A 15,403-nucleotide genomic window follows, 5' to 3' on the forward strand; every position below is an offset into this window, starting at 1 on the left:
CGTGATTAGTCAGTGTCTCGTGATATTTTGCTCAACCTCGCCCAATAATCGTTAATTATTTAATCACTCAAATACAGGATTTTAGTCAGTACCAATGTTGGCCACAATGGCTTTCTTTGTCTTTCATCAGTTTTCCTGCAATTTGATTGGTTATCTTAAACAAGCCTTGAAATCTGATTGGTTGTTTTGTATTAGTGTTTCTTTCTCATTGGCTGGGGAAATGGTGCGATTTAGAGCAAACAAATAGTGCGATTCGTGAATAAATCGCACTGCTGAGAGCCAACCAGATTGCCAGGATCACCAGTGATTTTTAAATGGATGTAATAAAGTGAATTTTATGGACAATACTTAAGTGATACGTTTTTAGTCCTGAGGTTTAATAGCAGTAATAGAAGTTATTGGAGGCTTTGGGTTTTTCCAGTACTGGAATAGTAAATTCCTCACTAGTGTTATTGACACATTACACTTGCACCCTTTAAGGTGTCTCAAACCAGATTCAACAATTTGATGGGAATGTCTCAATAGAAGATTTGTCTATTCAACACTGCTTCATGTAACGGCAATGTTGTGGTACCAAACGAAACAATACCAGACCTTTCCACGGTTTCTGACACCATATTGGCTGGGAGGGGGAACAAACACGGCTTAAATTACAATCATGATGTGTGGGAATTTTGCCGACTTCGAACCATTATAAATCCTTTAAATGAAGGTCTGACGATTGTGAATAGCGAGAATACCTCTCAAAAAGCACTTCTAGCGATTGAGATTATTGTCGTGAAGTATGAAAATCAGAATCAAGCTATAACGATCATAGACCGGCCAAGAAAATATTCTTTCGTTTATGTGCTAATTCGACTCACTAGCCACATTTGCATGTACAAAATACAAAAGAAATGTTGCTTGAGAGCGAGGCTAGTGAGTCTAATTAGCACATAAACAACAGAATATTTTTTTGGCCGCCATTTATGCATTCGGTCTTTATTTAGTTCGTATTAACCGAGTGGGAGGTCTGTATGGGAGAATCTTGACCGAGGTCGCCAGTACAGACCGAACGCAGTGAGGTCTGTACCAGCGACCGAGGTCAAGATTCTCCCATACAGACCGACCTAGCTCGGTTAATAAGATGTTTATTATATGGCCAAACAAGAACAATTTAATTCGTTTAATGTAACTGGTTTTTACTAACTGACATTTTGCTTGCGAACGGCGATGAGCTGAACTTAATTCTGTCAATGCTCGTCATCCTCTCTCAGTTTTGTCATCATGCTGTTTGGCACTTCCATAAATAAATATTGGTAGAAGAAAATACTCAATATTTCACCGCAAAACATTACCGGTCTAGATGGGAAAATCTAGACCGCGGTCAATATCGATTTTAGCCAATCAAATTCGTGAATTTTGTAGTTCCCAGTCCTCGTGAGACAGAGCCAAAAAATAAAAACCCTTATAAACAAACTTATGCGAATTCCGGCGAAATTTGAAGCGAAATGAGGACATTTCTAATAATCAATTTTCAGACGTTGTGCCTTGTGCAATGATCTAATTTTCCGTTGAGTGAATATTAATAAATTGACTAAAAAAAATTTAAAATATTCGAAATCTGCCCTTCCTGCAGCGGAGTTATAGAGGTTTGAATTTGGCCAAAATCCCATACATTCATTGTAATTTAAGCCGCGTTTGCTCCCCAACCAAGATGGCGTTAGAAACCGTGAAAAGGTGTATTTCTTAAAAACACGCACTCAATGTGACGTAATAGGTCACCATGGCGACAAAAGGGCCACCAAAAAACACCTTAACCCCGTTAATACGCTTATATCTCAAAACCGAACTTAGTAATCCCCAATTTTTATTGCTGGAAAGAAACGAGCAGGCTAAGATAAAACTCTCTGCAAAGCTTAAAAACGTCTGGAGCAGATTCAGAGCCACCTTAACATGTGGCTCCCATCTGTTTTGCTATTACACGAAACCGTTTAAAATAGTACAGTTTCATGTGTTGAAACTAGTTTGAGCCTCCTTAACTTTAAAGTAAAGTCTGCTAGAGCCTAGATGGGCCCATCAGGCCGGCGCTTATCTCTTGCCCAAGAACACAACACAATGTCCCTGGCCAGGACCCTAACCCGGACCACTCAATCCGGAGTCGAGCGCACTAACCATGAGGGGTAAAAAAATTGTCCACATGTAAAGAACTGTACTGGACAGGACCACTCACTAGATTACTGCTTAAGTAACTTTATTTCACATAATACAACTGCCAGCTGTCTAATACATGTAGCAAGATTACAACGAGTCATGTTTATACTTAAAAGAATAATCTCACAATGGCTCTTTTGCATATTAAGGATAAACCCAGATGAAAAATATACACCTTACTCCAAAATGGCCGCTATTTTAGCATTCTTTTGCTTTCTTGAAAATTACCCCTTGTTGCCTCGATCTTAAACTTAAAATTCAAAAGAATATTTAATCTCGAACGAGGTACATATAACTAGGGCTAATTTTCAAGCAAACAAAAGAATTTTAAAATGGTGGCCAATTTAAAATAAGGTGTATTGTTTAAGTTATTTTAAACGCAAGTTGTCACCAATAGTAACGACATTTACTCCCCTACTGACCAACCCCATCAAATACTAGGAACCTCACTTTCAAAACAAGGCCAAATGGATTGGAAGATAATGATGAGACTCTTTTATGGAAATGAGGCAGAGGAGAAAGTCTTTCAATATAAATGTTAGGGATTCCAAACAATTACCGAGCAATAACAGTTAGATTATCACAACGTTGTCATCAGTCGAGTGAAAAAGTTGGAATATTTCTGTTAAATACCGTCATTTCTCTGAGTCGGTAATAATTTGGATTTATTTACACTAATTATGCTTTCAGAGCAGAGAAAGAATCTTTCCCATAGAATGAAGTATTGTATTGTATTGAAAGCTGCCGTTTTCAAATTTACAGCTCAGAAACTAGCGAGGTCCTGAAATATTCCTTTTTGACTCTCGTGTCACTCTCCAATATTTTATCATGATGCCTTGGTTTTTCAAGTTTCGCAACATTTGGAAATTTAAGAAAAAAACTGCTTGGATTTGACCAGATGACTTCCATCTACCTTTTACACAGCCTTGTCTTATGTCAGGACCAGTAAGCGCATAGCACAAACACGACTAGATAAGTAAATATTCTTCAACTGTTCAGAGAACGAATGCTTTTTCAATGTACAACTCAACACAAATGATGCGGGAAAAGCAACCAAACAATATTCACCTGTACACTTGGCGTTTTCATTCGAGCTTTGAAGCAGTTGCTGGAATATACAAACACACTTACGATTATTTACGATTACATCTTGGTGAAGGTTACCCGACAGAAACACTATTTATAATTAGGTGTACTCCTTTAAATTCTGGTATAGTCAAGATAATTATTAATGTGTTCTTTACATAAAACTACGAGGTGACCATTTTGTGATTCAGATAAAGGAACTGCCAAATAAACAAAAAGACGGAAAAGGCAAAAGGATAAGACGCAAAAGTATTGTCTTTGCATCCTGTTGAATACATACATGTAGCAACGTAATGAGAATGAAAAGAATCATTCCAGAATGGAAATCATATATTTACTGTAACCTTCACAAAACTATTAACAGAACAAAAAAAGGATGGAATGGGAGAATTCTGAGGCAAGATATCAAAATACATGGAAAATTCTACAACTGGCCTGCAATTGAAAGAATTTGCTCCAGGCTTATTATCGATTATTAACCAAGGAAGACTTCATCTAACCAGCGTTTTAACATGACTTACAATTTGTGACCTTCGAAAAAATTTTTTAAATTCTTATTTATTCCAAATTGCTAAAGAAAATTTGAGAGGTTACTTGTTGAGGGCACTTACACCTCAAGAGGTTTTTTTTCCCCATTCTCATTAATTGCAATCCTACATCCTGATTTGTCATTGTTTTTCCTGTTTTTGTTTTGTTATTATTGTTGCTTAAAAGAGAACAGAGAAGCTCTAAAAATCATGGTAAAATAATATAATAATACAAAGGCTTTCAAAGACAAGTTTTGACATCTTTTTGAACACTAATTATCTGATGATAAGAAAGATTAACCATTAATTTTGTGTCCTTCCTAGCACTATTTAAAGTTCGGCTAAAATGCCAACCGGTGCAATTCTTCTCCAACGCTACCTAAGGACGGCTGTCCGACGAAGACTAACGTTTATAGTCATTTAGTCGTTTTCCCGTGTGAGGTCAAATACATGTATGCAAAGGCCCTTGGTCATCTTTTTGAACACTTCACTCATCTTATGATATGAATGGCTTTGAAACAAGATTTGGGGTTCTTTTAAAACCATATTAAAATTATACTTGCAAAGCCTTTACCAGATGCGTTTTTGCAACTTTACAAATGCCATAATTATTTTTTCATGATAAGAATGGTTTTTGATTGGGTTCTTCAACCTTTTTCAGTTTTTTCTTTCAAATTATGATGGTAATAGTTTGTTTTACATCGACTAACAAGACCAATAATAACGATGATTGTTTTCACTATATACCCTTCTTCTTACTGTCTGCAACAATTTCAAAGGCAGTGATGAATGAGCATTATACTCAGACTGAAAGTTATTTTAGGGCTCGCATCCTTGTATTATATTAATATGACTTCAAAAAAAAAAGAGATGCAAACATGTAATAAACCACCACCGAATTACATGATGTACTATTTATATACAGCTATATCTTCATAAAATGGCATGATGTCATTTTTTTAACCAAGATAAAAGGTTACTGTTGAAGCTCATCACGAGATTAGTCTATGTCATCACGGGTCCCAGCCAGCGGCACTTCCATGGGTGGCAGCGGCACATGTGACAGTGATGGTGTCACTGACCCCGGTGCAACAATACCATCAGTGGGTTTTGATGCTGCCTTCTTGTACTTCAAGATGCCAAAATAGCGCAAAAAGGCCACAACAGGAACACACAGCACCGAAAGAGCGATGAGTAAAACAATGACCGCATATCCCCAACCAGGATAATTGGTATCCACAGTTTTGGACTAAAAATAAAGCAAGGGATGCATCATTCAGACTGATACTTTGTTAACGTTTTCACATGTAGTAATCGCAGCTTACATGTACTTATACAAGCTTTGCTCTATTTGGGAAAGTCAAAATACATTAATAACTTCTTACTAACCGAGCTAGCTCGAGCCGTACTGGGGAATACTGGCCCAAGGGCCAATATTCCACAGTACGGCTCGAGCTAGCTTGGTTAGAAAATAGTTTATTATATGGCTTTTTAATTACCTTTTGCTTTGTTTTTGCAAGCCCGTAATCGGCCCGTGGGTATTACGGGAGAATAATGCCCTACGATTCAGTCACAATTAGCCAATCAGAGCGCGCGTTATATCGGCTACAAACACAAGCCATATAATAAAGAACAATAATATTTATTATCAAACTTGTAATGCAAACTGCACAAGTGTGACATATGTGATGCAACAACCATGATTGGTTCTGCAACTGTACAAATAACCGAACAGTACAAAACAGCTAAAGCACAATATTGGAGAAAAGATATCTTAAATAATGGAGGCCATATAAAATATTCTTTGGTTTTAATGCTAATGAGCCTTTCCAGCCTCGTTACGACGAGCAAATTTCAAAAGAATATTTGCTTCAAAACGAGATTTAAGGTCAGGTCTTGAGCTTTAATCCTTCCCCCCCCCCCCCCCCCCCCCCCCCATAGGCTTTTGTACAAAGACACAATAAAACAGTTTTAGGCAGTTTTGTAACAGCTAGGCCTGATGTGTCAACAATGAAACAGAAAAACTCACATTGACTTTATCCCAAGCAGTATACTGCATTGGGTTGATGGCAAGATTGATGATACTGGCTATGAAGATGATGACGATGAGCCCTGGAGAGACGTAACGCCAGCAAATCTTCCAATAAAGGTGTGGTCGAAAGCCAAGCATGTATTGAATGTCGTCTTCAAATCTGTGAAACAATGCGTAACACAAAAATTACTGATCCACCCACTTTTTACCTGACTTATATGAAGTATAAAAAAAAAATTTTTTTTTTTTTTTGAAGTAGCAGAACCCTAACTAGGTACTGCAATAATGGTACTTAATTGTTTCCAGGAAGAAACAAGTGAAAGAGCACATTTGCAAATTTGCTCACCCTGATTTCATCATTCATATTATATTGCAGACCATGACTCAAATTTTATTTGCACACTTACATTTTGAAATGCTTCAAACAATGAAATAATAACACACACACACACACACAGTTATTCTTTTCTGCATCCAATTTTAATGAGACATGTAAAATTTCATGATAGCAGTAAATTTCACTGCCCACATGCCTACATGTATATTCTTATTCATGCTAGGCTAGTATAAAAAGCCTGAAAAAGACAGTTGCAGTGTCAACATCTACATCTCCATCTAAGTATATATTCCAGCACTCAGCAAAGTCCCTTTTTGACTTTACGGCTGTTTCTGCTTAGGTGGCCTAATACACCACACTGGCCTTTTCAGAGACATCACCACCAAGCTGGGCACTTCCGCTGGAGAGAACAGGACAGCCACAACACCGGGGACTTCATCCCCTACTTTTCTCGAATAGTGTGTGGGTGAACTGATGAACACAGAAGATATTTGTGAGACGGGGCCTACCGTTTATGGTCGATATCCAAGAAGACTTGACAGTCTCACCATTAGGTGATGAAATTACAAAGGCAGGACTTTCTCCTCAGTTATTTTAAGATCCTGAGTTTTGATCCGGCCAGGGTTCGAACTCGCAACCTCCCCCTTGACAGCCCGACGCTCAATCAACTGAACCACAGGTGCACAGTCAACAAAACAAGAAAACAAGATTGGAAAGCATCCCATTCTGCGACATTATATCTGGGACCTCAATCTTAATTTGGATACAGTCCGCAACTATTTGAGAACTGTCTTTCCCTGTTTGTGTTGAAAGTGCTTTAGAATTTCAAATTTTTGACAATTTGCTGAGTCCCTTCTTCTCTCCTCCCTTCCTTCACCCATTGACTCCTGTGGGTTCCCCATTGATGAGTAAAATCGTCTGGTATTAGACAGAGTAAAATACTAAGTATGGCTGGTTTAGGCCAGTTTACAGGTGAAAGGGTTAAGCCTCCCCCACGACCAGCCCAACTGCAACAGAAGGGGCTGCTACAACAAGTTGCAAAAATAGTGGAGACACTTCACCTTCTTGGGGCGTTATTAATTTCCCTATTATCGCTCACACTGCAGCCCCCCCCCTTATCAGTGTTGCTAGCCAGACAAAAAAATGTTGGGAACTTAAGCAGTCAACATTGAAAGGGGGAGAGGGGAGAGGAAGTGGGAAAGGTTTAAATTCTAGATACGCCGAGTATTGGAAGTTAGAAAAGGTGTTTTTTAATGAGTGTCTCAACAATTTTGCAACTTGTTGTAGCAGTTAAGCTCCATGAATCTCCCTGCTTTCATTAAGCATAAATTAAAGCAATTCAAACAAAATTGAGGAACAAAGCTACTCGCCTTTCAGTTGTATAGATGTAACTCACACCAACAAGTTCACAGAATCCAATAAACAACAGTGGTAAGGTAGCACAATAGTTGTCAAATATCTGCAGCCAGTATTGTCCAGAATGCTGAGTGAAGATTAGTCCAAGGAAGTAACAGAAAGCACAGATCATGGCTGCAAATGAAAAATCAGCACGAAATCAACATATTAACACAATCATCTTTAGAAATGAAAACCCACATTACAATGACCCTAGCTGTTAAAGACTGAGGGATGGGGGGTTCTAAGTGTCTCCAATGTAAACTTGAGACTCTTTCATATTGCATTTTTTAGGAATCAGCACATTGCGGTGTAGGTAGGCGTCAAAAATGTTGAGACACTCTTATCCTTTAGGGTCTATTTCAGGCTTGGAGTGAAAATGACCCCCTGACCCCCTGGACAATGTTGCGTTATTTTCTGTTTCCTATGAGGCTTGTCAACAGTGGTACAACATTGATTGAGGGGGGGGGGGGGGGGAAGAAGAGGGAGGGGTATCCCGGGAAAGTACTTTTTGCACTATTTTTCTTTGAAAACAGTGAAAGTGTTGTTGTTGGAAAACTGTCTCAACTAAATTTTGTGGCCTCGTGTAGGTACTGGTACAGTGTACCCATTAAGTAAGGACACTAACCTAAATTAAAAAGACTAACTATATACTGTACACTACAATGTATCTTCAACAAAATTTGATACATTAATACAAGGATAGAGGAATGTAAAATGTTACAAACAATAATTGATTAGTAAAAGGCATTTTTACAGAAAACTACGATGCGTATAATTTATTTAAACAAGAGTTTGGATCATTGATTCCGAAATCAAGGGTCATCTTCACGCATACATGTATAATACAATAAATTTTATTATAATAATTATCTCCTGGGGAACTTTGCTCAAAATAACAAATCAGAGAAAGTCAGAGGGGAACTTAAAGGTCATCCCACATTACTGCCACATACAAAGCTGATATACATGTACAAGATCACATATCACGTGACAGGAGAGGATTTTCAAAAACTCTTACTTAGCGGCTTTGAGTTGTTTTGCATAAACAAGCATACTTTAACTTGAGACTAAATCAGGTCAAACTCTGAATCTCCAGGAATTTGAAAAGAATACTAAGGACTTAAAGACATCTGTAAAATTAATAGGAAATGACCATTTTTCATTATCACAGTTCTACTACATTGTACTAACAGTAGGTCTCAGCTTTAATATTGTATGTAGTCATAAGAATATTACTTTTATCTTGTCAATACTTTTTTCTTTCTTCATCCACTGTATTTAAAATCTTTTTGACTATCGATGTAGCAATAGGATTTTTACTTATTTTGTTCTTGATATCAATTATTATTTTTACGTTTGTTACATACATGTACATGTCACACATGCACAGTTGAATAAAGGGTTCAGACCTTGTGGTCTGTTTCTGAGGTTAATCAACATGGCGTCAAGTGTGGTTGTTTATCTAGTCACGAACTTGCGTTCAACTCTCTACCTCGGAATACAACAACGTTGATCTGTTTCTAATAATGTATAATGAGGTCCACAAGTTCCAGTCTGTGACTGTGGTTTGTTGAAATGCATTAAAAAAACATTTTTTTAAAAATGATACATACCAGTCATGATCTCTTTCCTAAAAGGTACAATCTTTAGGTCATAGAAGGGGGTGATAACCCCCTCCAGCGTCCCAAACATGCTGCCCAGACCAAGAGTCAACAACATGCAGAAAAACAGCACAGACCAGATAGGCGAAGCTGGCATCTTCACAATAGCCTCAGTGAATGCAATAAATGTCAGACCAGGACCTGAGGGAGACTAAAAAACAAATGGATAGCAAATGAAAAATAATAATTAATGTCATGCATATGATGGTGAGCTAATCAAACATATACAAAAATAACAGTATTTTTAAAATTACCTTGCAGGGGCACCCAACAACCCATTTTTTCAAAATTTATAAAAAAAAACTGTGTATCATGGCCATAAAATTAACCCAAAATTAGCCTTTGCAGAGCAATTTCTCTACCTGCTGGGAATTTTTAAACTGTTCTGTACTCCAGGCAGAAACAGACCAGAAATTCTGTTTGCCTGCAGGGCCGGGCAGAAGTTTCCTAGCTAGTAAGCAAAATAACAACACTTAAATGCTTTGTACGCCAAAATGGGTGTGGCAATAGGCCTCAGATTTACTCTTCAGTGGGGGAATGGCTGAAGCAGAGGGTACAACATTAACTACAAATAGCCCTCAGAAGAAAAGCATAACTCCCAGGAGAGGTAAGCAGATTGAACACAATTTGCCAGCACAACAAAAATCTTTTTCCCAACAACTAACCCATTTCAAAATAGATGTACTTCTTTTCCTAGCCAACAGATACACATCTGCCCAAAATTTATGTTCCATGAATTGGGCAGCATTTGCTTGGAAGTTCAACTTTGAAAAATGATTTTTTTCAAAATACTTCTAAATTATTATTATTATTATTTGTCCCAAATCACAGCAATATCGTGCTGGAAGTTCTGGCACAAGCTGCCTCATGCAGCAATCCAAAACTTGTCTCGGGATCCGGTCAGCACGGTCTTCTGCATTGTGTGGGTCTGAAGCCCAACATGGATATCCTCTAGGTATTATTATTATTATTATTATTATTATTATTAATAGACATCCATGCCAGAGGTTTCTGGGAAAGGCAAAGGTCAGCGTTCTTTGATGTACGGGTATGCTACCCCAACGCTGATTCTTATAGAGACCTGGACCTCAAGCAGATATACAAGCAGCATGAGAACGACAAGAAGAGATTGTATACGCGAAGAGTGATGGACGTGGAACAGGCAACATTTACACCATTAGTATTTACAACAACAGGTGGCATGGGAGAAGAGTGCAAGAGATACCATAACAGGTTGGCAGAGCTAGTCGCAGCGAAGAAAGGAGAGAACTATGCCACCACCGTCTCTTGGATACGCTCTAAAGTCTCTTTTGCCATCCTTAGGTCGGCTCTACTCTGTCTTAGAGGGTCAAGAACAGCTAAAAGAACAATTAGAAGTAATGTTCAAGAAGCGGACTTTGAATTAGATAGATGCCTTGCGAAAATCTAGGTTCTATAACTTTTATATATACATTTTTATTATTACTGGGAATAGTTTTTTTAGATTTGTGATTGTTTTATATACTTATAGATATATTTTTAAACAGTTTTATTCGAATTAAAAATAAAGTTATTTATATTAATACTAATAATAACAATAACATGTGCATATATATATATATTTTTTGTTTTTGTTTGCTTGTGTAAATGAAGAATGAACTTAAACTGTTTTTTTATAATTAGAACAGAATATATATCTTTTTTATATTGTTAATAATTTCTGTGTTAACTGACTGATTTTCAATAAAGGTTTTTCATTATTATTATTATTATTATTATTATTATTATTATTATTATTATTATTATTATTATTATCATTATTATTATTCCATGGAGTCAGGTACTCCATGTTTTGTCCTCAACCACATGCTCCTGTGTTAAATAATGGGGTGTTTCAGTTAAGAGATTAAAAGAGAACTTTCAATTCAGTAGTCACAATAACAATTACAATAAGCCATTATAATGCCACTTTATTCCTTGATCATGCATGTAAGCATTAATGGAAGGGAGATAGCAACCATATTAATAATTATGATAACTATTATAACCCATTAACCCCTGGGAGTGAGACTTAACAGATTTTCCTCTGTCTGACGCCAGACGATTGTACTCCTCAACTGGGGAGCATCCTAGGGTTGAGGTGGCAATGATAAAGTAATTTAACAACAATAATTTTGTGAATAATAAGATGGGGCCTAAATAACTACATATTAAATGTTTGGTAAACAGAAAATGCATTTTTTTGCCTGCCAATAATATCAAGAAAGTTCTCAAAGAAAAGAAAAACCTCACATACTACAAATTTACATGCTTTTACAACAGACAGATGCTAGGCCAATGGCACTGACGAATGAAAATCATATTTAGTGAACTAAACATCACAGTGACTGTACATGTAGTCCAGCAAGTTTCCAGTTTGCAGGACAATAATTATATTTACCTTTGATAGCCAGTATTCCAAATCTTTACAATGAAGTGCAACCAAGTCAGTGCCATTTGTGTCATTTTTGTGGCCCCACATATCTTGACAATCTGCCAGTGCATGAGTGGCCTTGAATATTAAAAAAAAAAAAAAACACAAAACAAGTGAACCAAGCTGCAATATTATTGAACTGGAAAGAAAAAAATTTAAATTCACTTAATGAAAACAAAATATTATTAGTAACTAAAGATATGCTATTGTTTGGTCATCAAAGTGCAAGAGAAACCAGCGCTTGAGGTCAAGCAGGCTCTGCGATAGAACATATGGCCAGCTAAATGGTTCGATATAAAATTACATTGTATATTCGGATCAGTCGTATATAGTACATGTACCTGAGGCCTGTTTTAAACGTCGCATTTTACATGTGCCGAATCTAATGCAAATGAGAAAAATATATCGTTTTTGCTCATTTGCATTAGATTCGGCACATGTAAAATGCGACGTTTAAAACGGGCCTAAGAGATACCATAAACTTTCTTAGAACACAGAGGAAGTTGAGAAGATCTCTCATCTTCTTAAGACCACCAAATATTCCTTGTACTTTCATTTATTTATTTATTAAGTGCTTTCCAGAAGCTTTCCAGGAATTGTGTCAAGTAGATCCTTGAAATGAAGTAGTCAAAACAAACCTTAAAGCCAAGAATGCTGAATATGACGATACTGGCAAAGACAGACGTCCCGCAGTTAATCAGGGAGACCATGATGGCATCACGGTGACAGTTATTATGCACAGGGTTGTAACTTGACATGGCAATAAGTCCTCCAAAGGCAACACTTAATGAAAAGAAAATCTGAGTGGCTGCTTCCAACCAGACTTGGGGATTTGCCAGCTTGGAAAACTGCAAAACACCGATTATTAGCAAATATAGGAATTCAATCATATTATAGTTATCACAGTGTGGATAACTTAAAGAGAGAGTAATAATGTCAGAACACCCTCAGAGTTTACATCAAATTCTCAACAATACATTTAGGGCCAGCTAGGTCATAAATATTACTCATTTTATCCAATCCTTATACATTAAGGCCCTTACATTGCCAAAAAAGTGTCACGAAGGCCATCCAGCCTCAGAGTTTACATGTAAATCAATGGTCAAAACTCCAAAATAATTCTCCAAAACAATGTGCAAGTGTTTGGAAAGTGAAAGAAATTAACTGGTTGTTCATGATGAATCATGTTAATTAAGTTTTAAAAAATGTACTAGTTATTGTCACAAATTAAACACCACAAATTACTGTATATCAATGCCACCCTCCCAGCAGAGCCTTTCTTAACTCGACGAGAAAGAAAGGACTTCTGCAGAAATTGTGTTATCTTTATTGAGTATGCTCAAGCTGTTGCTTGGTGACAGTTTCAAACCCTGCAGCTGAGGCCAAGTCTTGATTGCACGCCTCATATTGACTCATTCACTCATGTCGAGAAATGCACCACTGTCCTAATAAGATTCACAGCCAATTTTGGCATCCCACATGAAGTCTTACTTAAATTTTAGCCTTTGCTACTTACAAAATTGATGTATTTCCAACAATAAGGTAAAGGAAAAGGTTAGCGTTATTTTTAATGTTCTGTCACGCGTGTCACGCGTCTAGCGTTACTGCGTAGTTTAGCATTGTACTTCATTGGGAGGTATTGTGTGTTGATTTTCCATGTGATTGTCGGGACTGTAATTGTTGTGTTCACCGGTGAAAACCCTAATTCTCGTTTCACCGCGAACATTTTATTATTATTATTATTTTTTTTACATTACTGGCATTACAAATTACCAATAACAGACTGATAACAAATTACTTATAACAGACACAATACATAAGCGATCAAATTACTAATAACAAACACAATACAGACCTTAATTAATTACAGTGTTTCCTTTTTCTTTTACGTACACAATACTTAATCACATTACAATCCCACTAATCAAATTACAATCACTTCCTAAACCATGACACAATATGATTCCTACAAGAAAGAAATATTATATATTAAGCAACAAATTACAGTTAATTGTCCATTTACGTTTAAATTCATCTAAGGTATTATTTTTAATATTACCGTATTTTTCAATTTCAAACTTATTTTTAATCTTATGCTTTAGGCCAATTATTTCTGGTAGCATGCTTGTCCTTCTGCAGTCCCACAGGTATAACTTAGCTAGCTTAGCTATTATGACATCTTTTAAAGTACAGTAAGGGAAACAGGTTCTTTTGAGATGAAAATAAAGTTCAAACTCTTTCCAAAAAGTGTGCGAGTATAAACAGTCGAAAAAGAAGTTTCACCGCGAAAATTTACTTGGAATAAATCTGGTTACACTGACTGATGAAGGATTTATCTTTCGTTTGTTACGGAGAACAAGCTTATGGATCAGGGTCCGAAAGATCAGAACATTTAGCTTAGGGTAAACACAGCTGTTTATCCTTACTCGCAGAGCAGCATTTGGGGGACACACTTGGGGTCGAGGAGTGCTTTCAATGTTCACACTAGCTGACCACTTTGTTCATAAAACTAGGAATTTTACATAGTGAGAGATACACTGTATAGTCGATTCTATGAACTTCAAATAGGAAAATTTATGTATCTATAAATACATGTATATAAATTTGGCATCCTTCCAGTGATAGCTTTCATGATGTGCTTTTAGTGATATGCCAAGTGCATTCTTATGAAACTAGATGTTCAGAGTTTTGTCATTTGCCCCGTTGCAGGACTAATATAAGAAAATCCTCTAACATTCTGTTTCCAAGGTCCTAAATTCTTCAACTCTCTAGGTTTTGAAATTCAAAATGTAACAACTATCGCCACCTTTTCCCCTAAATTGAAAGCATTCCTCTCATTATAATCTTTTAATTTTTTTCCCTATTTTCTTGCTTTTTTTAGCATGATCTATATTTAATACAATTATCCATTTTTTTTTTCAACGTTTCATACACTGTTAAGTACACTCTGCCTATAATCTGATATGTATATTTCTGTTAGTAGTTTCGTATATCAATTAATTATAATATATAATTGAGGGAGCCATACTCTCTTATAAGCCCTTTGGGCTTTCTTGCCATTGGCTTTTCAAATAATTCAAATACTATGCTCTGTACTGAGGCAAACAATAAACCTGAACTTGAACTTGACACTTTGTGCAATAAGTTGTCTGTATTCTGAGACATGAGTGATGTTTAAGTTGGAAAGAAAGAGCAAGCAGACACTTTGTGAACTTATTGAAACCCATGTTCATCTTATTAAGGGCAATTCTGAACATAATATATACAATGTATCTGATATTTTTGCCACTAGATTCTCCTATATGTGCACTTTGAACAACTGGAGCCAGATCAGCGAAATATCCCATGTACCTTTCCTTGAAGAGCTCCAAAAGAATGCAACCATGCATGAATAGACACTTACTTGAGGTTTAAACATGTAAGCGACTCCTGCTCCTGCACCCTCAAGGCTCACTCCACGACCAAAGAAGATTGTCAGCACAATATAGGGAAAGGTAGCCGTGAAGTAGACAGCCTGAAATTGAAAAATGTACAATTATTATAGATGTTTATATTGAGAAAAAATATATAATTATTGCAAAAATGAAGCACAACAATATTATTAATTTTTATTACACGACTAGCTCCGTGAGTGGGCAAGATGAACCACATCTCACGCTGTGATTAGCTACCTGAGTGAGCAAGATGGAGCCATCTTGCACACTCAGATCTCCTACA

At 36.7% G+C, this 15,403-nt stretch overlaps 1 protein-coding gene and 1 long non-coding RNA gene across 5 annotated transcripts in view; one reads left to right on the plus strand and one right to left on the minus strand.

Annotated features, from left to right (window-relative positions):
* The window catches only part of LOC138007774 (uncharacterized), a 23,545-nt gene extending 8,432 nt beyond the window's left edge, over window positions 1-15,113 (plus strand). Inside the window, exon 3 of the long non-coding RNA XR_011124117.1 lies at window positions 14,979-15,113. This is a non-coding gene — a long non-coding RNA (uncharacterized lncRNA). The remainder of the gene's footprint in view (window positions 1-14,978) is intronic.
* The window catches only part of LOC138007770 (sodium-dependent neutral amino acid transporter B(0)AT3-like), a 28,325-nt gene continuing 15,138 nt past the window's right edge, over window positions 2,217-15,403 (minus strand). For all 4 annotated transcript variants that reach the window (XM_068854837.1, XM_068854836.1, XM_068854838.1 and 1 more), the window contains 7 exons: window positions 15,090-15,200; window positions 12,325-12,534; window positions 11,654-11,764; window positions 9,187-9,385; window positions 7,546-7,705; window positions 5,836-5,998; window positions 2,217-5,055 (listed from right to left, as the gene is read on the minus strand). In XM_068854837.1, coding sequence (XP_068710938.1) covers window positions 4,807-5,055; window positions 5,836-5,998; window positions 7,546-7,705; window positions 9,187-9,385; window positions 11,654-11,764; window positions 12,325-12,534; window positions 15,090-15,200 — 1,203 coding nt within the window. In that variant the 3' untranslated portion in view covers window positions 2,217-4,806. The remainder of the gene's footprint in view (window positions 5,056-5,835; window positions 5,999-7,545; window positions 7,706-9,186; window positions 9,386-11,653; window positions 11,765-12,324; window positions 12,535-15,089; window positions 15,201-15,403) is intronic.

The sequence above is a fragment of the Montipora foliosa genome, chromosome 6 (genome assembly GCF_036669935.1).
Source record: "Montipora foliosa isolate CH-2021 chromosome 6, ASM3666993v2, whole genome shotgun sequence".
Lineage (NCBI taxonomy): Eukaryota > Metazoa > Cnidaria > Anthozoa > Scleractinia > Acroporidae > Montipora > Montipora foliosa.